The sequence below is a fragment of the Mytilus galloprovincialis genome, chromosome 2, assembly GCF_965363235.1.
Source record: "Mytilus galloprovincialis chromosome 2, xbMytGall1.hap1.1, whole genome shotgun sequence".
Classification (NCBI taxonomy): Eukaryota; Metazoa; Mollusca; class Bivalvia; order Mytilida; family Mytilidae; genus Mytilus; species Mytilus galloprovincialis.
In genome coordinates, this window is record NC_134839.1 from 8362236 (window position 1) to 8387971 (window position 25736).

At 32.7% G+C, this 25736-nt stretch overlaps 1 protein-coding gene across 1 annotated transcript in view; it reads right to left on the bottom strand.

Moving 5' to 3' along the window:
* Positions 1–16391: 16391 nt before the first annotated feature.
* The window catches only part of LOC143062804 (uncharacterized), a 49371-nt gene continuing 40026 nt past the window's right edge, over positions 16392–25736 (bottom strand). The window contains exons 14-17 of the mRNA XM_076234605.1: positions 23345–23417; positions 21895–22050; positions 19936–20066; positions 16392–16736 (exon numbers count right to left, since the gene is read on the bottom strand). Of these exons, the coding sequence (XP_076090720.1) occupies positions 16415–16736; positions 19936–20066; positions 21895–22050; positions 23345–23417 (682 nt within the window). The 3' untranslated portion in view covers positions 16392–16414. The remainder of the gene's footprint in view (positions 16737–19935; positions 20067–21894; positions 22051–23344; positions 23418–25736) is intronic.

Consider the following 25736-nt stretch of genomic DNA (forward strand, 5'->3'; position numbering starts at 1 on the left):
GTCCGTGCATTTACGCATGAACTGTTCTACCAAAACTTCCCAAATTTTAATATGTTGTTACTGGTGACAAAATGGAGGTCAAGTTCAATAATGACAATTTTTACTTTTACCGTTCAGGAGTTATGGTTCTTGAAAGATTGAAAAATGGAGTTTTCTGTCGTGTCCGTGCATTTACGCATGAACTGTTCTACTAAAACTTCCCAAATTTTAATATGTTGTTACTGGTGACAAAATGGAGGTCAAGTTGAATAATGACGATTTTAACTTTTACCGTTCAGGAGTTATGGTTCTTGAAAGATTGTAAAATGGAGTTTCCAGTTGTGTCTGTGCATTTACGCATGAACTGTTCTACCAAAGCTTCCAAAATTTAATATGTTGTAACTGATGACAAAATAGAGGTCAAGTTAAATAATGACGATTTTGACTTTTACCGTTCAGGAGTTATGGTTCTTGAAAGATTGAAAAATGGTGTTTCCAGCCATGTTCGTGCATTTTCTCATGAACCATTCAACCAAAGCTTTTGAAATTTTTATATGTTGTTACTGATGACAAAATGGAGGTCAAGTTCAATAATGACGATTTTGACTTTTACCATTGAGGCGTTATGGTTCTTGAAAGATTGTAAAATGGCGTTTCCATTCACGTTGTTGCATTTACTCATGAACCATTCAATCTAAGCTTTTCAAATTTTAATATGTTGATACTGATGACAAAATGGAGGTCAAATTTGATATTGACGATTTTCACTTTCACCATTCATCAGTAATGGTTCTTGTGATATTGCCAGGACACAAATAAATATTAATAAATCCGGTTTGCTGTCGTTGTGACAGCCTCTTGTTGATATTAAAAAGACATTGCTATGATATAAGACAAACATCGCACTGTTATAATAAAATATAGCAGTATCTTTGACTTATAGGTGATTTTGGTTTAGCAAATAATTGAATTCATCTCAATTGCATTCCATTGAATTTCCTGCGTGATATTTATTGAATGTGTACATCTACAAATGATAAATCGTGCATTTATGATGCATTTATTCAACAATTCAATTTTCTCGTTTAAATACACCTTGCTTGTTATTACATAAAATAATTCATGGAAATTATACAGCAGATGTATGTCGTCTTAAATGTCACCCTGTTTTAAGCAAAGAGTCATTACTTTGTACCTAGAAATCTGCCTTTCTTCGTACAAATGCTAACATTCGTCTGAAATTTCCCACAATGCAACTCGTTGATATAAGACATTATCATATACTTAGACTAAATAACATATAAATTTTACTGTATAATAATAGCATTTAATTTACGTAAATTCCATATTTTTCGAATTGGTACTTAGCGGGCTGATATGAAAAGTTGATCACATGCTTCGATGTTATCACACGCCTTTCAGTAACGTTATCGCATGGTATTCCGGTGATACTCGGCATATTCCGGAAAATACACATCAATGCAACGTTTTCAGTGAAAAACATTACAAAGTAGTGTACAAAAAAATTATTTGGATATTGAAAAGTATATTGTGTAAAATAATAATAAAAAATAAAAAAAACAAAAAAACAAACAAATTATTTTAAATAAATGCATTTTTAAAAGTTTCAAACATAATTTAGAAAGTTACTTTGAAAAATTTGACTTTTCCAAACAGTATTCATTAAGTATATTGTTGAATTATTTTTTTTTGTCGATTCGTCCATATTAAAATGCTTTTCTTCTCTGTTGATGCATATGATAGAATGATTCATATCGAATGAACTAAGTTTGGGGTCCGACGTCCGTGAACTTTTCACTCTTTGGACTTCTATTTGAGAACCACGTAAAAGGATCAATATATGAATCTGTTATTTTTCTCCATTGTTGAAGCATATGATAAAAAGATCATAACATGTCATTTTTTCATATCGTATGTATTATCAGCCCTCGGTCAATATCAGCCCTCGAGCCATGCGGCTCTTGGGCTGATATTGAACCTAGGACTGATAATACATGCGATATAGAAAGGACATGTAATAATCTGATAATATCGCTCGTTGATATAAGAAAAGTTTTTATCGGATCGCTTCTTCCATAGACTGTGTAAGATAATTTCATATATATTTTTATTTTGTACTACTACACTGCATAGTTGCCTAGACCCATACCTGTATGTATAAATCATACAACTTGCTACTTTTTTCTTCGTGTTGGTAGAGAGTTAGCTATGAAAATCTCAACGTATCTGTCGTAGATGTGTACTATTAAAGAGAGATCCATGATATTAAAAAAGCTTTCTAAAACTTTTTCCTACATATAACCAATATGTTCACATGTTTATTATGTCAGTTATGCCTGAGAAATTGATCAACAAAACTACTCGCTACGTACTACAAAAAACATTGTTATTTGCGGCCTGACACAATCACGATATTGATTGACAAATTGCTAACAACACACAAAACACTATCGTATAAGAGTATTTCTTAAATTGAGAGAAAATATCTTAGTGCACCGTAGGTATAACGCTGATCTAATAACGAAAAACTTCCGCCAGAAGATTTAATATTATTTTTACAGGACTCTGAGGCGAAATATAGACTCTGAAATGAAATGGTCACGCTGAACTGTGGTGGTCGCGGTGAAGTGTGATAGTCTCTAGTCTCGAACTGTTTCGAGCAGTGCAGACAGTTGTTACAAAAGATATGAAAAGCTAAGTCAGGTAGTAAATCGTGGGGAGCATATTAGCTGTAAAATGGAATTTGCCGATGAACTAACTAGTGTTCAGAAGTATGCCGCAAAAATTTGTAAGACAAATAAGTTGTAGATAAAGGCAACAGTAGTATACCGCTGTTCGAAATTCAAATATTAATTGAGAAAAAACAAATCCGAGTAAAATTTTTAAAGTTTAATTTTGGCTTCTCTTCAAGTATGCTTCACGTGCTTTCATATGGACAATTGAATAATGATTTAATTATAAGCTTTTATTTGATTATATCACGGTAATATAATTTTGTGTTATTCCTGAGATAAATCCCGCTTTGTAAGAAAACCGGCACTGTAGCATCATTTCATTTTTGTTACAAAATTAATTTTCTATCACAACTAAAACTGAAATAAACTTGCCTGGTTCTTGCGTGTACTTACCAATTCCTCCTTCTTAGCGTATTTTTTAAAGGTTTTTTTGGTGGATTATGTGAATAGTTTCGATATAGGTTAAGCATTAATATACTTGTTGTTTTTGTTTCTCTCTCAAAAACTGTTACGACATCTGATAAATCGATGAATGATTATTGTGGGTAATTTCTCAGATAGGACATGACGAGAATAAGTTAGATTTGTTATAATGTGTACCCTGCTTAATACTATAGACCGAACCGCTTACATTTTTATCGCACTGGAATACTCAAAACAAAAACATCTCCTCCCACTTGAATCAATTACAGTGTAACCTGTTTTATCCGACACTCTTGGGGACCAGAAAAAAATGTCGGATTAAGCAGGGAAACGGAATACTCGTTTTTTTCTGCAAGGATAGACATATTTTGTAACCATGAAAATGTGTCGGTTAAAGCAGGATGATGGAAAATTTAGGTATCAGATTAAATGTATACATAAACTGAGCTATCCGGTCTAATTCTGACTCCATATTGTTGCATGCTAGTCGGAGAAATACAAATTTAGTTTTAAAGTGTTTGGTTTTACGTGACAGGAAATGAAATCGACATTTTCAATGCGAGGCTAGAAAACTAACCATACCACAACCTCATTAAATGTGGTTCTTTCTTCTGACATTTCCAAATCAGCTAGTTTACACCATCGAACTTCTTCCTTACAATCAAAGTCGCCTTCATCATTACACTATCGCACTTCATTGTAGTCCCCAACGCACTTAAGCGTAGCTACCAACAATTAAGCGTCACTAAGACACCACTGCAGTTCATCGTGTAAACGAACGCACTTCAGTGTGACACACGCGGTTCAGAGTCCAACATTTTTATTCATATTAAAATTTTCAAAACCACAGTATTGTATAAGCTTCCGAAACTTTAATGTTCGATTTGAAATCTCTTAGTTAAAACAAAGTCGTCCTCCATTTTTCACGAGTTTTCTGCAGATGATTGATATATGTATTATATAATTGAAAAATTAGAATAACTATCTATTTGTAATGGATGATATTCTTAAACGGTTATTTCAACCTTAGATTCGTCTGAAATATCTGAGAAAACTAAGAACGATTTTCGCCGATTTGATATGCTTTCTATACAAATGACCATTAAGGTAAATTTAGAGTAAACGCAATAAGAGCATTATTTTAGGGATTTTTTAGTTAAAGTTCAGCATCTCTCAATTGTATGCAAATATTGACAAACATCTATGACATGTCCCATTTATTATTTATTGACCTGAAGCATTGATTCTCGTAAACTAAGTCATATTTGCTTGATGTGCGTCATTGTTGTATCATGCATTATCATTTAACTAATTTAAACAGTTACCACTGCTGTTGTTTCAGTTACATATTAGTTAGCGCCATCAATCATCTTATCTAGGCAACTGGCTGATGACATAAAAAACGCAAACGAACTTGATGTTACAATTTCTAACGTAACAGTCAAAGTTGTAGTACCAAGTTCTGTTGCTTAATTAGACTGATATTTAAGGTAAGTAAGTATAAATTCTGTAACAAAATGATACAATATGTGATTGATATTTTCACATAAATATTTTTGATTTCATAATGAAAATAAATGAATACATCTAAAGTCATAGTTATCACAATATATTTGCTTCATTAAATGACGTTCAATCCAGAACAAAGCAGGTTTTACATTCATATGTAATCGACATGTAAACGTCATGATGTACATGTGATATTTGTCACTGAACGGTAAAGTAAATCCATCAGCATCGTACTACTTTAACGATAACGAATTGTCTGTGCAGTAAAAATCCTTTTTTTTCTGATCAAATGTAATCATACAAAATAATTCAGAAATCCAGGCTAGAAACGATTTAATAACTATATTTCTCTTTTGCTAATATACTTTGTCTATATGCCTTTATGTGTTTTTTTGGTACATATAACGTGACTCTGTACTTATACATCCCGTTATTGTGTTATTGTTCTATGATATGTTTGTATTGTTATGTTTCTCTTTTGCTAATATGCTTAATACAAAAATTTATGATATGAAAAATGATTTTTCATTTCCTATCGTTTAATTATCCATTTTTAGATGGTGACGTTCCCTTGTCACCATCTTATGGTGTTAATATATCTCAACGTGTACGATTCGCTCGTGTATGTAACAAAGTATTAGATTTTAGCGAGAGAAATTTATGTATTACTGAAATATGATTACACCATGGTTTTCGATATCACAAACTAGTCAATAGTTATCAAAGGTACCAGGATTATAATTTAGTACGCCAGACGCGCGTTTCATCTACATAAGACTCATCAGTGACGCTCATATCAAAATATTTATAAAGCCAAACAATTACAAAGTTGAAGAGCATTGAGGAACCAAAATTCCAAAAAGTTGTGCCAAATACGGCTAAGGAAATCTATGCCTGGAATAAGAAAATCCTTAGTTTTTCGAAAAATTTAAACTTTTGTTAACAGGAAATTTATAAAAAAAATGACCCCATTATTGATATTCATGTCAACACCGGAGTGTTGACTTCTGGGCTGGTGATACCCCTCGGGGACGAAACGTCCACCAGCAGTGACATCGACCCAGTGGTGTAAATAGTTATCAAAGGTACCAGGATTATAATTTAGTACGCCAGACGCGCGTTTCGTCTACATAAGACTCATCAGTGACGCTCATATCAAAATATTTATAAAGCCAAACAATTACAAAGTTGAAGAGCATTGAGGAACCAAAATTCCAAAAAGTTGTGCCAAATACGGCTAAGGAAATCTATGCCTGGAATAAGAAAATCCTTAGTATTTCGAAAAATTTAAACTTTTGTTAACAGGAAATTTATAAAAAAAAAATGACCACATTATTGATATTCATGTCAACACCGAAGTGTTGACTACTGGGCTGGTGATACCCTCGGGGACGAAACGTCCACCAGCAGTGGCGTCGACCCAGTGGTGTAAATAGTTATCAAAGGTACCAGGATTATAATTTAGTACGCCAGACGCGCGTTTCGTCTACACAAGACTCATCAGTGACGCTCAAATCAAAATATTTATAAAGCCAAACAAGTACAAAGTTGAAGAGCATTGAGGATGCAGAATTCCAAAAAGTTGCGCCAAATACGGCTAAGGTAATCTATACCTGGGATAAAAAAAATCCTTAGGTTTTCGAAAATTCAAAGTTTTGTAAACTGGAAATTTATAAAATTAGCCACATTATTAATATTCATGTCAACACAGAAGTTTTGACTACTGGGATGGTGATACCCTCGGGGACGAAACGTCCACCAGTAGTGGCATCGACCCAGTGGTGTAAATAGTTATCAAAGGTACCAGGATTATAATTAAGTACGCCAGACGCGCGTTTCGTCTACATAAGACTCATCAATGACGCTCAAATTAAAATATTTATAAAGTCAAACAAGTACAAAGATGAAGAGCATTGAAGATCCAAAATTCCAAAAAGTTGTGCCAAATACGGCTAAGGTAATTTATACCTGGGATAAGAAAATCCTACGTTGTTCGAAAATTCAAAGTTTTGTAAACTGGAAATTTATAGAATTAGCCACATTATTGATATTCATGTCAACATAGAAGTTTTGACTACTGGGATGGTGATACCCTCGGGGACGAAACGTCCACCAGTAGTGGCATCGACCCAGTGGTGTAAATAGTTATCAAAGGTACCAGGATTATAATTAAGTACGCCAGACGCGCGTTTCGTCTACATAAGACTCATCAGTGACGCTCATATCAAAATATTTATAAAGCCAAACAAAAACAAAGTTGAAGAGCATTGAGGCTCCAAAATTCCAAAAAGTTGCGCCAAATACGGCTAAGGTAATCTATACCTGGGATAAGAAAATCCTTAGTTTTTCGAAAATGCAAAGTTTTGTAAACTGGAAATTTATAAAATTAGCCACATTATTGATATTCATATTAAATCTTTATTCATGAACTTCAATAGTTATCAAAGGTACCAGGATTATAATTTAGTACGCCAGACGCGCGTTTCGTCTACATAAGACTCATCAGTGACGCTCATATCAAAATATTTATAAAGCCAAACAAAAATAAAGTTGAAGAGCATTGAGGATCCAAAATTCCAAAAAGTTGTGCCAAATACGGCTTAGGTTATCTTTGCCTGGGATAAGAAAATCCTTAGTTTTTCGAAAAATTCAGGAAATTCATAAAAATGATTACATTATTGATATTTATGTCAACACCGAAGTGTTGACTACTGGGCTGGTGATACCCTCGGGGACGAAACGTCAACCAGCAGTGGCATCGACCCGGTGGTGTAAATAGTTATCAAAGGTACCAGGATTATAATTTAGTACGACAGACGCGTGTAACCCCTTAGCTAGAGATGGATAACGCATGAATCGTGCGTGATCGCTCTTATAAAGAAAAAAAATGTCAACATTGAAAGTAAAGCAAACGTAAATCATTGGATTGACTGATTCCATCGACAAAAAATCATTCTTATATAGGTAATAACGATGATTAACATATATTTTTAATCTATTATATGAAATTAAATAGACATAGAAAAACCCAATTGCACGATTTTGCTTAATTTTTTTATATCTATATACTTTATATGGTCATCGGAGGTTTTTGGAGGTCAACTCAATATGTTATTAGATGGCGTCTCGACTAAAATACACACAAAATGAAACTACATATAATCGAGCCAATGCTCTGTAAATTGGTATTTTGCACTTTTGAAAAATTTGAAGGAATGTTTTACACTGTTATAAATCAAAATCAAAATGAGAATTTGAATCAAATTGATTTCCTTGGGTTCAATTTTGTACCTCGACTTGCATTTGAATAATTAAACTCATTTGAATATTGATAAACTACTGTAGTTCTAAATTTAGTATAACTTGGGGAATTCATAGTTCATTATCAGATTTGTTGGAGACATAATATTTAGAAGGGTAAAATAATGAAAACTTTGCGAGCAAACAAGAGGGTCTAAACTGATTAGTTCAAATAATGTTATATCTATGGGTATTCTAGATGTAAAACGACGTTTGTTTTCCCCTATAAGCATTGGTTCAATTGTTTTTTGAAAAAAAAACAGGAATTTACGTTTGTTTCAAATTTAGAAATGATTGGCATGAGAAACGTTTATCCTGTCAAGTATTACAGTTACATAACATTTGATTGCGTATAAGATAATAACCATCATTGGAAGTTAACCATTCAAATTAACACCCATTTCTTTCCATTGTACAAGCTTTCTTTACAATGTAACCTTAAGTTTCCAAAAGACTCATATAATATAAGTGTATGACCCAATACATTTATTGAAATGAAATGCAGAATTGATTTCCTACAACAGTCAAGTTCAAGGGAATACTTTATTTCACCGTTTTTCGTATGAAACAGGACTGTGTATAATTTGGTGGTATTACACTTTTAGTTATTCAAGCTATTGGTGTGAAGCTTTTTCTACAAAGTTCTCTAACCTAAATGTAATAAACCCAAAATATCAATTATCTATACCTTATAATGTTCATGTTGGGGATATTTTTATGTGAGAAAAATATTCTTCTTTAACTTGAATGATCCTTAATCTGTCTTTTGTCAGGCTCAACAACTTGCCCAGAAGATGAAACACCTTGTAACGACGGAAGTGGAGAGTGTTACCTTACAATTACTAAATGTGGACAATCTGGATGGTGTTCACGTGGCACAAGAAACCAAACAGCTGTATGTCTAAGTAAACCAAATAAATTATTTAAGTGGATACAGAACTCCTAAGGGAGCCTATTTTTTTTTTACATACTGCTGAATCTTTAAAACACATAATATGAGTGAGGAGAGATCCGTCTTCTCTACTTGTAAATTATATATTTATGTATCTTATACTGATAAAGTAAAGTAATGCAGCTGATAAGAAATGATGCTGTGTTCTGGAAATGTGACATGATTGTTAATGTCTGTGTCATTTTGTTCTCTTGTGGACAGTTGTCTCATTGGCAATCATGCCACATCTTCTTTTTTACATTGGTGAAGACATCATTTTCGATGGAGATACAGCTGTTCAGCGTATATATCGAGTTCGTCGATGAATAATTGATTGGGTCATTATCTATGTTGAGGTACCATATGGTCGGAGTTTGGAGACGATCCGGATACAGATAATAGGTGATAATAGAACTCATTTTTCTTCTCATTTTATAATAACAAAGAATAATATCCTAATAATTTGAAAATAGAAATGGGAAATGTGTCAAAGAGACAAGGCCCCAAAAAGGTATTCAACAATGCAAAAAAATCCCACACCTAGAAGCGGGTTTAAGCTACTTCAAAAATGTATACTAGTTCAGCAAAATGAACTCTGAACACTTTTAAAGATTTAAGCTATGTTCTAGTTGTGTATCATAAGGATTCTGTTGCGTCATATTGTTCTATCTCTGCGATCTTCCACCTTTGCATGCATATGAGTTTATGACAACATTATTTGCGAGTTTAGTTAACATTTAAACATATATTCTTGACTATTCTAATAGGTCCACCCGATGAAGGTTTTATGAAATGCAAAGATCCTCGTTACTGGTTTCCGATCGGAGATGCATGTAACTACTGGGTATGGTGTAGAGATAAAGGCACTGAAGACCCTGACATATGCAGAGGTACCAAGGGGAGTATTATTAGTTACACAGTGTGCAATTGTCCTAATACGAGAATTTATCGGGTCAATAAAATCCTTTTCGGGTGAGGCGAAGCCAAACCCGATATGAATTTTATTACCCGATAAATTCCGTATTAGGACAATTGAACACTGTGTAACGAATTTATCCTGATTTTGTTATATTACATATTATTATATTCAAATTCAATATTTGTACAATAATCAACCAAATATATTTAAGATATTTAATCTAAACCTGTTAAAAATTTAAAATATTAGAACTATAAAGCAAATCTTTTTTTTTATTTTTTATTAGGTCAATGGTATAAGGGAGATAATTCCAATTGACGTAATAAATAAGGGAGATAATTCGTATTGACGTAATAAAAAAATTGTACTGAAATTTATTAAGACAATATAAGCCAATCAAATTGCGAGAAATTACTCTAAATCAGGATAATGATACTTCCCTTTTAAATAATATGTTACTTTGGTTCATTTTCTGATTGCTTTGTTATTTAAGATAATATGTGACAGATGTTTTAAAAGATACTGAAATAAATGGCTGTCAAGTGTTAATCTATTAATATCTTATCAAAGAGACATAATGGAGATCTGTTTACAGTATACAACTAAAACATTAAAATTAAGCATTAGACTGACTGGACGTTTACAAAGAAATATGACATCATTACTGTTTCATCTATAATAGGTAAACGCCAATCTCACTGGTATTAAAGAGATAATCGTAACTGGAATTACGACTATCCCAGTATGGCGAAGGTAGATATAGGTAAAATCTTTACAGTCATTTTTCTCAAATGTAGCATGTTTTTGTCAATAGTTACTCAGCTGCAAGATTTTTCTATACCATTACATCATATTTGAATCGTAACGGTGCACTGGAATTGTCTAAGCGCTTTGAAAATTACCGTTGAAAAATCCGGGATGATAATCGTAACTCTATGGCATTTTTCTTTTTTTTATAACGAAAATTTCTTTATCGGATAAGAGTAACTGAAAAAAAATGAGAAATGCGTCTCTCAACATTTCAATGGTATTTTGTATGTTAAAATGCAAATATCCAGTTAAACGATGACAGTAACGATTTATTGACGTTTTTCAATAAAAACGTGATTTCTTGTCCAAGCCACTTTAAAATATTGTAAAAAAAAAGGTAGAAATAAATGTTATTTTTACTTAACATAAGTTTTTTAATTATTCAAAAGTATGTTTAGACGCAACATATTTTAATAAACAGCTGTTTATTAAAATATGTTGCCTCTAAAGACAAAGGATTTTTAATTTTAGAAGGTGTGTACCTGACATTCCTGACAAAATGTCCACTACGAAACGAAGTCATTAAATTTTGCTAATAAACTCATAATAGATACCAGGACTAATTTTTATATATACGCCAGACGCGCGTTTCGTCTACAAAAGACTCATCATTGACGCTCAACCCCAAACAGTTAAAAAGGCCAAATAAAGTACAAAGTTGAAGAGCATTGAGGACCTAAATTCCTAAAAGTTTTGCCAAATACAGCTAAGGTAATCTATGCCTGAGGTAGAAAAGCCTTAGTATTTCAAAAAATTCTAAATTTTGTAAACAGTTAATTTATAAATATAACAATATCAATGATAATTCATGCCAGCACAAACAGTAGACAGTTTTATAAGATCAATGTTTGCGAGAGATATAAACATTAGGGTCTTACAAAAGAATTTATGCTTTTATAACGGCAGTTGAATTATTGGCAAAACAAATAGCAAATCAAATGGACCTGAGTGATACCGTATTTTTGTTAATGTCCACTACAAAACGGTTCAAATTTCCTTCAGTATCTGGTTTTAAAATTATGAAAAAATTATCAGTGTCCAGCTTAGTACATGCTTTGATGAATAGAATCATTCTTGTTTCTATTGCAATATAGGGATTATGAAGGGAAATACAACATGTGAATATGTCCACTTCAAAACGTTCACCTACGAAACAAGTATTGGAGAAAAACGTTTCGTAGTGGACTCTACCACTACCATGAAGTCCTTTTTTATTCTTTTTTCAATCATATTCGTGCAAAACAAATAACAAGGGTTAGTTTCATGTAATTTTCAGTATGTTTTATCAACATAGAATAGGGTTGATGTCAACTACGAAACTTTTTGTCCACTACGAAACGGTTTGTCCACTACGACACTCATCAAAATGTCCACTACGTAACATGAGTTGTACCTTCATATGTGAAGTACTGTCTATTCTTTATCGATAAAAAATGGTTCTCAATTTAGAAAGATAATGCATTCTTTCTCGTTTATAAAGTAAAACAAACTAGAATGTCTAAAGGAGACATTAAAATGCAATAAAAGAGGGACGAAAGATACCAGGGACAGCCAAACTCATAAATCATAAACACCATGGCTAAAAATGAAAAAGACAAACAGACAAACAATAGTACACATGCCAAAACATAGAAAAAAATAATTAATAAGCAACACGTACCCCACCAAATAAGATTCGCGTTAAAAAGCAGTTTCGTAGTGGACAAATGTCCCCTACGAAACAGTACATAGATTATGAAAATGTTATCATTTTAAAGAATACTTAAGATTGCACTTTTTATTTACAAACAGGTCTATAATAGAGATATTCAAAATAACTCTAGAAATAAAATTTTAGAAAGTTGATTTTTCATCTTTTTTTTGGTCTGAAATTCACACTTTTATTAATAAAAAAACGCCCTTATAACTGACAACAAAATGCATAATATTTTAATACATACATGTAGCTTTTAAAGATATAGAAAATGTAGCAGCTGTCGATTCAGTTATTGTGGTAAGTAGATATTTTAATTTATTTCAAAGTTTCAAGGTTGTGTGCGCGTTTAAGGCGGTTTTTTTGGGAGAAAAAGGGGGGGGGGGTAGCAGTAGCAATATCCCATATCCCCAAAGTGCAAAATTGTAGGTCCTAATTTCTGGTCAAACTGTCTCTGGCGAATCCTAAACGTTTTTCCTGCTTCATTATGGCATAGTAGGGCATGGGCTAGAATTGAATCAGTAGTTGCTTACCGGGGGCAGAAAAAGCCCATATAGCCACCTGCAATAAATGGATTAAAACAATATTTACTATGTTTTTATTCAGGATAAATATGTGTTTTTAACAGCCTTTATTACAAATCTGATGTAGGGTGACACATGCGTTTCGCCAGACAATTATTGTTTTAGATCATAACTTCCTTTAAAATTGCCTCTTTGCTCATTCCCATATTTTGTGACATTCCTAGTTCTTGGAGTTTTCAGTATTTTAACATAGTTCGTGTTTTTCCCATTTCCCCATTTTCCCATTTCCTCATTTCTCGAAGCTTGTTCACCCTTCAAATTTTATGATATACTAATATGTAGCTGTTTTCATTAGAACTATTAATAATATATGCACAAAAAGAAGTGTCATAAGCTGTTGGAACGTTTTCGTGATTAATTCATTACTATAATTTCATCATATGCTGTCAGATATACGTTTTTAGTGTCAGTATCAATAAAACACTATCCAGTTACGGTTATCTTTTCATTTTTTAATACCATAATTACGTTTATCTTTTTTCCGAGTTACGTATATCATCATTAGACATTTTTCCTTTTTTCAGTTACTATTATCCGATAAAGAAATTACGATTATCAAACAAGAAAAATGCCATAGAGTTACGATTATCATCCCGATTTTTTCAACGGCAATTTTCAAAGCGCTTAGACCATTCCAGTGCACCGTTACGATTCAAATATGATGTAATGGTATAGAAAAACCTTGCAGCTGAGTAACTATTGACAAAAACAAGCTACATTTGAGAAAAATGACTGTAAAGATTTTACCTATATCTACCTTCGCCATATTAAAATAATCGTAATTCCAATTCCAATAAAAACATATCAAATCTCCGACTGAAAATCCGAAAAAGATTTAATATATTCCCTATGCTTTGTACATACACATATGAAATGCATAAGCATGTAGCAAGGTTTTAAAGAAATTAAGCACTCAACATCCCCATTGACACGGTGTTATAACAGTACAACATAAGACAAAACAGTGTCATTCTTTTGTATTTCAGATTTTCAATGTCCTGAGGGAAAAATAAAATGTAAGGATGGCATAGCCTGCTATACAAACCAGGAAAGCTGTGGTGCGTATAGGAATTTTTTATTTGGATCCTGATTCATTGATAACTGAATATAATAAAACACGTTATTGTCAAACTTTCGTTCATGTTGTTGATGTTGTTCATGTTGTTGAAGTTGTTGAGTTTTTATGTTTCTATGTGTTTTACGTCCTTCTGTTTGTCTGCTGATATTTTTTATCGTTTAGGCATGGCGTTTTCAGTGTATTTTCAATTATTATTTGAATGTCACTTTGGAATTGATCGACTTTCTTTCAGGCCTCAAATCTTCATATACATTTCAATACTAGTATCAAATTGTTACTTATCTTCCCATCCCATCAAATGTACTATACTACTTTGATTATATTTGACTTGCCAGGACGAGTTTCGTCTACATTTATAATGCTGCATTCACACATTGGATTCTAATTAAAAAAAAAGGAAGAGTGTGTGTACGTGATTACCGAATTCGATTCACCTTCGATTCGAATTCAATTGTACCTGGATCAAAACTGTTTAAACAAACGTGTTTAGAAATAAACCCTAAAAAATTCATATGCAAACAAAAAGGATTTCCAGTTCAGCAAATGTGTTGTCCGTTGGGAAATACCCCGACTTTTTCATATCATATGCATTAATTGTTCATTATCTTGAGAATAGATTGTTGATATTGCAAGCGACTAAGAATAAAAATCATTATTGTGAATATCTGGGTCTGGTTTTAAATGACAAACTATGTATATTACCCATTATTAATTAACTACACTGTTATTGGACTTAATATGATGAAAACTGCCTATGCAATATAATGTGTAAACTGGGCCAATACAGAATAACTAGGCCAATATAGATTTTTTTTCTGTATTGGCCTAGTTATTCTATATTGGCCGAGTTGACACAAGTGCAAGATTTCGGAACGTCTCTAGATTTTACATCGAAAGTCACGATAAACACAAACTGAAAGTAAACAGTTGTTTTGAAGACGCAGTTGTCTTAAACATGCTGAAAATGTCAGTATGGCATATATATTTCAGGCGAAAGACGGTCACATTCATTTAAAAGGTATTTTGAAAGCAGACGATAGAACTATTTCAGGTTTGGGGAACGAGTAGATTATCACAAAGTTCATTTCTTGACGACCTCATAATTTCACGATTGTACGCATCGATTTTAAATTAGTTTCTGCATAACACATGCAATGGCAGTACCTTTCCAATTACTATTTATGTGTTGCGTCTAAATTTAAGTTGTAACACTTTATAGTGACTGAAAAGGGTAGAAAATTCATCAGATGAGAAAATCCTGAAGACACCTGGAAACAGCACCAGATCATAATAAAAAGAAATTAACTGAGATTTGGATAGTTCTACTTCAAGGTAAAAATATTTATCTCTTTTGAAATGAAATTAAAAAAATATTGTAACACTGTAGTTAATTAATAAAGATATTATTACGTGTATTTCTGTATTGGCCTTGTTATTGGTCCTCGGCCAGCTGTATTGGCTCGGACCAATAACAAGGCCAATACAGAAATACTTACGTAATAATATCATATTTATGACGTTGTTCTCTAATCATATCAAGCCTGGACAAATTGTGAACTAATCTAAAAGACGCTACCAAAGATTTGTCATCAAAACCATTTTAAAAGCTGTACTGAAAAACAACTACTGACAAGGTTCATGTGGCAGACATGTTGACATGCAATGCTTAGTTACATATCTTTTTGATGGAAAACACATTAAAATGAAAGGCTAATGAACTTGATGTTGCGGTTCATTTAATTCACAAGGATATGTATAGCTTTGTCGTGATTAAGTTGGTAAACGTATGAGTCATTTCAATTAACGGTTATTAATACAGTATCAAATTTGAATTATTTGTTTTAGAATTAATGTTTCGTTGTGTCTCCATGTTTGTTTCCGCGCCAATATTTGTAATTGGTGGCTATGGACAATTTGACTGAAATGGTGTATTATAATAATGTTTGTTTCTGTGACAATTTTTGTTTCTGTGACAATTTTTGTTATTCGCGACTGTCATAAATTTGACTTAAATAAACTATTAGGGTCTCTTTTATCACTCACAATTGATTTTTCGTATGCCTTTACTGGGAAAAAACACAATCAATAAAATGGGGATATCACGTTGAACGACAGATGTATCTTTCCATTATTCAATGATTCCGGCTTACAGGTTTTTGACTGAATCGTAACATCAAAGACCTTATCAAAAGAGGGACGACATATATCAGAGGGACAGTCAAACCTATAGATCGATAAATAGTAGTACACAAGACACAACATAGAAACCTAAAGACTACGCAACACAATCCCAACAAAAACTGGGGATGATCTCAGGTACCCCCGAAGGGTAAGCAAAACCTGTTCCACATGTGGCACCAGTAGTGTTGCCCATGTTATCATTACTTAACATTTAAAACAAAACAAGAAAAAGTAGTGAATTTTTAAATGAATTAAAACAATAATGTAATGGAAAAAATCAATAATATAAAACTATTTGTGTAAAGGCTTGTTCTCCCTGCTACATTAGTTGGAGGTGTGTTCGAACATACAGATTTCACTGCGTCAATGTAAAGGTTGTTATTATTGGAGACTGTACATGTCACGTGTTTTAATTTGTCATCTATAATAAAATTCATGGTAACGGTCTCTGAAGATGTCCCATTAATGTGCAAATGTAAGGTATCTGATAAAACCTCTATTTTGGTTATTCTTTGTGGTGACACTGGAACCCATTTAGATTGTTCTCCTAATATATATACTATTTTGCCAGATCTGCAATAAACAATATAAAATTGAGAATGGAAATGGGGAATGTGTCAAAGAGACAACAACCCGACCAAATAAAAAACAACAGCAGAGGGTCACCAACTGGTCTTCAATGTAGCGAGAATTTCCCGCACCCGGAGGCGTCCTTCAGCTGGCCCCTAAACAAATATATACTAGTCCAGTGATAATGAACGCCATACTAATTTCCAAATTGTACACAAGAAACTAAAATTAAAATAATACAAGACTAACAAAGGCCAGAGGCTCCTGACAAGGGACAGGCGCAAAAATGCGGCGGGGTTAAACATGTTTGTGAGATCTCAACCCTCCCCCTATACCTCTAACCAATGTAGAAAAGTAAACGCATAACAATACACACATTAAAATTCAGTTCAAGAGAAGTCCGAGTCTGATGTCAGAAGATGTAACCAAAGAAAATAAACAAAATGACAATAATACATAAATAACAACAGACTACTAGCAGTTAACTGACATGCCAGCTCCAGACTTCAATTAAACTGACTAAAAGATTATGATTTCATCATATGAACATCAGGCACAATCCTTCCCGTTAGGGGTTTAGTATCATACCATCATAACATATATGAGAAGAACATAACCCGTGTCATGCCAACAACTGTTTTTAGAATAAATGTGTTGAGTTCCGATGCAAAGACCTTATCAGTGACTCAATATTAACACCAAAATATGCAATCTTTAATGACTTGACAACAGTATCGTAATTATATCCCTTCTTAATAAGTCTATTCAAAGGTTTTGTAAGTTTCTGAGGTGAATACTGACACCTTTGCGCTTTATAAAGAATATTTCCATAAAAAATTGGATGTGAAATACCTGAACGTATTAGAAGTCTGCATGTTGAGCTATATTTACGAATGATGTCTTTATACCGATGATAAAATTTAGTAAATGTTTTGACTAGTTTGTGATATCGAAAACCCTGGTGTAATAATTTTTCAGTAATACATAAATTTCTCTCGTTAAAATCTTAAACATTATTACATACACGAGCGAATCGTACAAGTTGAGATATATAAACACCGTAAGATGGTGACAAGGGAACGTCACCATCTAGAAACGGATAATTAACGATAGGAAATGAAAAATCATCCCTTTTATCATAAATTTTAGTATTCAGCTTTCCATTAGTGATATAGATATCAAGATCGAGAAAAGGGCAGTGGTCATTGTTAGTATTAGCTTTAATTAAAGTAAGTTCAACAGGATAAATTTCATTAATATACATACTGAAGTCGTCATTATTGAGAGCCAAAATATCATCCAAATATCTAAAAGTATTATTAAATTTGTTTAGATGTTGTTTCGATGGGTCTTTGCTTATTTTTTGTCATAAATTGTAACTCATAACAATACAAAAACAGGTCCGCAATAAGTGGTGCACAGTTAGTCCCCATTGGAATTCCGATAATCTGACGATATACGGAATCCCCAAAGCGAACAAAAATGTTATCTAGTAAAAATTCAAGGGCATATATAGTATCAAAGCATGTCCAATTAACATAGTTTTTTTGTTTATTGCTACTAAAAAATGACATAAAAGAGATTGAACATATATATTCACATTCTGATTTTTTGAATGCCCATTTAATTAGGTGTGTGAATTTTTTCTTAATGAGAATGTGAGGCAATGTGGTATATAGGGTAGAAAAATCAAAACTTTGAACAGATTCAAAATCACCAATATAAGCATGCAATTTATCAAGTACTTCCAACGAGTTCTTGACACTCCAAAAGTAATTTATTCCACTATTTTCGAAGGCCTTATTTGAACAATTTATTATCAGGTTTTTAATTGTACCAAGTATGCCTTATTCATGATATGATCTCGTATGCTAAAATATACAAGTTTATTCACATTCATTGCAATTATTACCAATTCAGTTACGCGAAACGTGCTTCTGGCACATACAACTGTTATCCTTTTTATAATTTATTTTATTGAAATTTGATGCTTTTAATTTGTTATTTCTTTTTTTTTTTTTTTTTTTTCAATACAAACATTTTAGATTTTTCGATAGAATATTATTTGTTATTCGTCATATTTTTTTTTCTACATTCGAACTATTTTGGGTAAAGAGAAAAGAATTTTTTCTATAGGATGGTTTCATTTCGTAATTTTTTTCTTAATATCAGGTACAAGTAGATTGTAAACAAGTAAATCCATTAATTATACCTACAGTTCAAGAACTTAAAGAAAAGCTGTTAAAAAGAGAGACGAAAGATACCAGAGGGACATGTAAACTCATAGGTCGAAAATAAACTGACAACGCCATGGCTAAAAATGAAGAAGACAAACAGACAAGTTATGGTACAAAAGTAACCACATAAAAAGCTAAAGAGTAAGCAACATAACACCCAATCAAAAACTGGGGGTGATCTCAGGTGCTCAGAAAGGGTAAGCAGATCCTAATCTAATTGAAAATAACTTATTTTACTTGTTGAAGCTGGTTGATTATACTCACTGTAATAGTATGGGTGTTAAGAAGTAATACAGGCAGCTTGTTCATTATACTCACTGTAATAGTATGGGTGTTGAGAAGTAATACAGGCAGCTTGTTCATTATACTCACTGTAATAGTATGGGTGTTAAGAAGTAATACAGGCAGCTTGTTCATTATACTCACTGTAATAGTATGGGTGTTGAGAAGTAATACAGGCAGCTTGATCATTATACTCACTTTTATAGTATGGGTGTTGAGAAGTAATACAGGCAGCTTGTTCATTATACTAACTGTAATAGTATGGGTGTTGAGAAGTAATACAGGCAGCTTGTTCATTATACTCACTGTAATAGTATGGGTGTTGAGAAGTAATACAGGCAGCTTGTTCATTATACTCACTTTTATAGTATGGGTGTTGAGAAGTAATACAGGCAGCTGGTTCATTATACTCACTGTAATAGTATGGGTGTTGAGAAGTAATACAGGCAGCTGTTTCATTATACTCACTGTAATAGTATAGGTGTTGAGAAGTAATACCGGCAGTTTGTTCATTATACTCACTCTAATAGTATGGGTGTTGAGAAGTAATACAGGCAGCTGGTTCATTATACTCACTCTAATAGTATGGGTGTGAGAAGTAATACAGGCAGCTGGTTCATTATACTCACTGTAATAGTACGGGCGTTGAGAAATAATACAGGCAGCTGGTTCATTATACTCACTGTAATAGTATGGGCGTTGAGAAGTAATACAGGCAAAAGTCTACGATAGTGCATCCAGATAGTTGTAATGTATTGTTTGAATCAAAGTTCGCCCATTTAAGTGGACTTTGATAAGATACTACTCGTGCATGCTGTAATAATAAGGAATAACAAGTTAGAGAAGAAATCAGGTGCATGAACTTTAGTATGAATAGTGGACAATCAGTAATAATATTTACGTGCTGTCTACTCTATGGTCGGGTTGTTGTCTCTTTGACACATTCCCCATTTCCATTCTCAGTTATATTCGTAATTGTTTTCATTTGTTTCATAAAACTCTTCAATATATAGCAATAAACTGGTCCATTATGTTCAACTGTTAACAATGTGTTTCTAATTGCTTTAGTATATATTACTAGTATCGCAAGAATACCGAATGTAGTTACAACATTACTGACCCTCATTACTGCAATCCTGGTTGAAACTTTCTTCATGATATTATTTTTTTGATTTTCAGTTATACGACTGAGGTTATATTTCTTTTTTAAATCATACTCGGTTACCGGCGAGATCCATTCTTTTAAACAATAGCCTTATTTAATTATATGAAGAAACCCTGTAATAAGGAAGATATTATAGAGAAACGTTCCTTGCTACAAGATTCAAATATCTACAAAGACTTTGAAATTTTTCATCATACCATGCTCATTTATTTTATTTTTTTTAATATGCTCTTTTATGTTATCATTTCTTATATTTTATATATTTATGTTTTCAACTTCTTGTTACCTTTGTACACGCATGGCTTTTTTTACCAATTAATATAAGTTATTGAAGTTTTGGTTTTAAAAAAACATTATTTCTTATATCAATGAAAATGTTGCTTTTAGATAACTGGTTTGAATACGAAAACAACCCGCTATGATTATGATATCACGTCGTATATTATTTTAGCTTGTTACCGTGTATTCAGTTATATTACATATGAAAAATGCATTGTCGTGAAAAGATCTGTTTGGTGACAGATATTAACTTATTGAAGAATGTTGTCTTAAATTGTTTATATCATTCAAAATGAAATATTTCAAATTCGAACTATAAACTTGTAGATATAAAGTATTCTTGATTTTTTTTGTAATATTCTCATTTTCTAATTATTTAAGGAAAATAATCGTGACCATTTTGATTTTTTTATTGTGAAACGTAAACATACACGAGTCAAATCTGTACAAATTTTTTCTTCTGTCCAAATCAATTTAGTTTCCTCGTTTACAGATAATTATAATAGCAATTTATTGAATTGTAGATTCTATGTTTTGAACTACAGTATGAATATAAAGAGATACTTTGTATAACGCAACGGACATTACTCCTATAACACAATAAAACCAGAATAGAAAACTTTTGCAAAGTCATTTTCTTTTGATCTGCCATTCCTTTTTTTTTTTTTTTTTTTTTTTGATTAATGGTATCTTTATTTATCAAATCGAACAGTGACTATATTAGGCTGACTTGTGTGATTAGTTATTTAAACATGATACATTTTAATTGGCTTCCATTGCTTGGCAATGCCATTGTATTTAAGCTAAGAAGTAGTAGCACACGTTTTATTGTTATGAAATAAAAGAGGGACGAAAGATACCAGAGAGAGATTCAAATTTATTTATAGCAAATAAACTGACAACGCATGGCTAAAAATAAAAAGACAAACAGACAAATAATAGTACAGAAGACTCAACATAGAAAATTAAAGACTAAGACAAAGCTTGGGGTGATCTCAGGTGCTCCGGAAGGGTTGGTAAGATATATGACGTTTACATCGTAAAAAGAAACAAAACCTGATAAACTATTCACCTTCATGAATAAGAAAAGCTTAATTAGTAGCGTGGCACAATAAGCTTGGTTAAATCCGCATTTAGCATCTAATACTGACAAAAAGGACTAACTAAAAATAATTACAAGAGAACACCGACTTAATACCTGAAATGACAATCCCGTATCAGAAGGATGTAAGTTGTATGATCCAGTCAGATCAGCCACCAGTACTATTCCAAATGTTGCGTTTGGTAGTCCATTGATTGTAGAAAATGTGGACCACACCTCGCCTTGTGGACCATCTGTCATAAGTAAAGCTGCCTAAAAATGCGATAACACACAAATTTAGAAACAAACAGTTAGATTTTTCATCAAAATTTCTTTATCATAATGAAATAGATACAGTTTATCATTATGTTATTAATTTTAAGACGTTGGTTGCCGATATTCTGCAAATCAAGACCGTTGAAAAGTCATATTTCAACTCATATTTCACTTTGTTTGATTTTGAGAAAAATTAGGTTCAAAAGTGGAAATTTTGGCAATTTCGATGAATTTCTTTACAACTTTTAAGATTAATTTCAAAGTTCAGATAGAACAGCATCAGCGAAAGTTAAATTACATGTCAAAAGCAGCGTTTCGTTCGAATTGGTTTGACGGTTTGCATCGAAGAGAACATTACTCACCTTTTTGCTAGCATTATCTCGAGGAAAAAAGCTACTTTTGTCGTTTATTTGGTGATCAAATTGCAATTTCTAAGTTACACTGGTTGTTTTACTACTGTTTCTCACCAGTTCTTAAAAGAGTTGACGACACTAACTACTACAAACACAATTTTGATTTAAGATTTCTATTACTATACATCATATATAAAAAAGAAGATGTGGTATGATTGCCAATGAGAAAACTGTCCACAAGAGACCAAAATGACACATACATTAACAACTATAGGTCACCGTACGGCTTTCAACAATGAGCAAAGCCCATACCACATAGTCAGCTATAAAAGGCCCCGATAAGACAATGTAAAACACTTCAAACGAGAAAACTAACGGCCTTAGCTAATTTATATAAACAAAAATGATTGAAAAACAAATATGTAACACATAAACAAACGACAACCACTGAATTACAGGCTCCTGACTTAGGACAGGCACATACATAAATAATGTGACGGGGTTAAACATGTTAGCGGGATCCCAACCCTCCTCCTAACCTGGGACAGTGGTATAACAGTACAACATAAGAATGAACTATAAAAATCAGTTGACAAAGGCTTAACTCATCAGATGGACAAAAATACAAGTGGACGTGGCCGGGTACTTATACATCCCGACACAAAAAGACACAATGAACAGATCTGAGAGTATTCGCAGTTATCTGACAGCTAGTTCAAAGCCACAAACAACTAATAAAAAAATCATGCATCTAAGACTAAACTATCAATCTGTACACATCCAACATCCAATGAATTTAGTGTAAAGACGTCATAAACAGCCAGAATAAACATGACCTTGTGAGTAAACTAAAGAGTAAACTTAAGAGTAAACTTCATATGGAAAGTGACTGCAATAGAAGTAAATAATAAAAAATAATTCATAGTTAATATACAAACCTTGATTATCTGTTTGTCAATCGCTGTGGCAGGTTTTGATGGTTTTAAAATCAAACCGTCATCATTACAACACCTTAAATTGACATAAATATTTTATAATTTACTGTTTGTTATTATAGCTTTTCCTTAAAAAATAATTTTACTGGTCTATGCTTATATATTGTTTTTTTTTTCTTTTTTAAATTCAAAACAAATTGGGAGTGTAAAACAAGACTGAATACAGAATACACTTTCATGCAATAATAGACGCGCGTTTCGTCTACATAAGACTCATCAGTGACGCTCAAATCAAAATAGTTAAAAAGCCAAACAAATACAAAGTTGAAGAGCATTGAGGACCCGAAATTCCAAAAAATTGTGCCAAATACGGCTAAGGTAATCTACACCTGGGGTAAGAAAATCCTTAGTTTTTCGAAAAATTCAAAGTTTTGTAAACAGAAAAGTTATAAAAATGACCATATAATTGACATTCATGTCAACACCGAAGTGCTGACTACTGGGCTGGTGATACCCTCGGGGACGAAACGTCCACCAGCAGTGGCATCGACCCAGTGGTGTAAATAGTTATCAAAAGTACCAGGATTATAATTTTATACGCCAGACGCGCGTTTCGTCTACATAAGACTCATCAGTGACGCTCAAATCAAAATAGTTAAAAAGCCAAACAAATACAAAGTTGAAGAGCATTGAGGACCCGAAATTCCAAAAAATTGTGCCAAATACGGCTAAGGTAATCTACTCCTGGGGTAAGAAAATCCTTAGTTTTTCGAAAAATTCAAAGTTTTGTAAACAGAAAATTTATAAAAATGACCATATAATTGACATTCATGTCAACATCGAAGTGCTGACTACTGGGCTGGTGATACCCTCGGGGACGAAACGTCCACCAGCAGTGGCATCGACCAATAAAAGAGGAGAGACGAATCATATACAATTATATATACAAATACGCTGTAGTATCAGGGGTTAAAAATAGTGTAACTAAAAAAATAAATGTGAAATTTCTTCAGGTTTTAATATAAAATTTGAATTAAACATCGAGTGGATTGTTTAAAAAACTAAGACTTAGTATGGTATGGTTCATTTCGAAGACGGCCCACGTTTAATTTTAAGGACAAAAAGGTGTTGCTTCTATTATGAAACAAGAGGCTATAAAGAGTCTGTGTCGCTCACATTGGTCTATGTGCATTTTCAAGAAAGGCCACTGTCCAACGTTATAGACGAGAAAATAATTCATCACAAAAATCGCTGTTTTGTTGATTTTGTATTGGTGATCATTTAATCTGTTTTTCATTTTTAGTTTCTTGCTCAAAACACAAAAGAGGGTAACAAAATCTTCATGTAAGGGCAGTCATTCTTATTAAGAGCAACAGTTTACTATCTATATCAGCAACATTTAACTTGTTAATCTTGATTTGCTATTCGTATTTGCGATTTAAAGTGTCTATTTATCTATTAGTTTATTTTTATCATATGAAGCAAAATGCAAATGAATGGTTAAAATAGTCGTATAAGGCAAAATATTGGCTTTACTGTAGTCCATGATTTAAGTTTCTGTCTATCTACTACTATTTTTAAGATATCAGGCAAAAACGCATAAAAATGGTTGAAAACGTCATCATTGGGCCATAACTCTAATAAAGCAATTTCGACAATGCATTGATGGCCTTCGGCTGTTTCTTGCTCTTTGATCGGGTTGTTTCCTCTTTGCATATTCCTGATTTCTATTCTCAATTTTATAATTTGTAGAAAGTGTCATGCTGATTATTTTTTACAATTAAAGTTTCTCTCTATCTGTTAAAGTTTTCAAGGAAATAGACCAAAATAAAACGACAAAGGTGAAATGAGTTACTTAAGGGAAATAACTCTTATAAGAAATTGCCTGGCCGTTTTGAAGTATATTGACAATTGGTAGAACTCAACATTCTGAACATTTCTACCCTTGACAGATTTTCTCAAGTATTTATAATGGGTTTCAAAGTAGAAGACAAAACTTGCATGTTACCCTTATGTTCAATTTTTAGCCATGGCGGCCATGTTGATAGGCATTCCAGGTCATCAGTTACATTTTTTTAATATCGATAACCCAGTAATGATTGTGACCAAGTGTGGTAAAAACTGGATCAGTAGTTTCAGGGGAGAACATTTTAAAATAAATTGACGGACAACCGTCGAGGGCTTATTAGCCAGTCAATGTCGTTAAAAAATCGAAGCAAGACGGACGACGGATGATGAGTACGAGGACGGACGACAGACACAAAGTCAACTTGGCCCAATGGATAAGGTGAGCTAAAAAGGGGTAAAACTTGGATCTAATTAGATTGAAAGGCAGTTGAACATTAGTGATTATATCATTATATTCAATTAAGATGTTTTGCAACTATAGTTAATT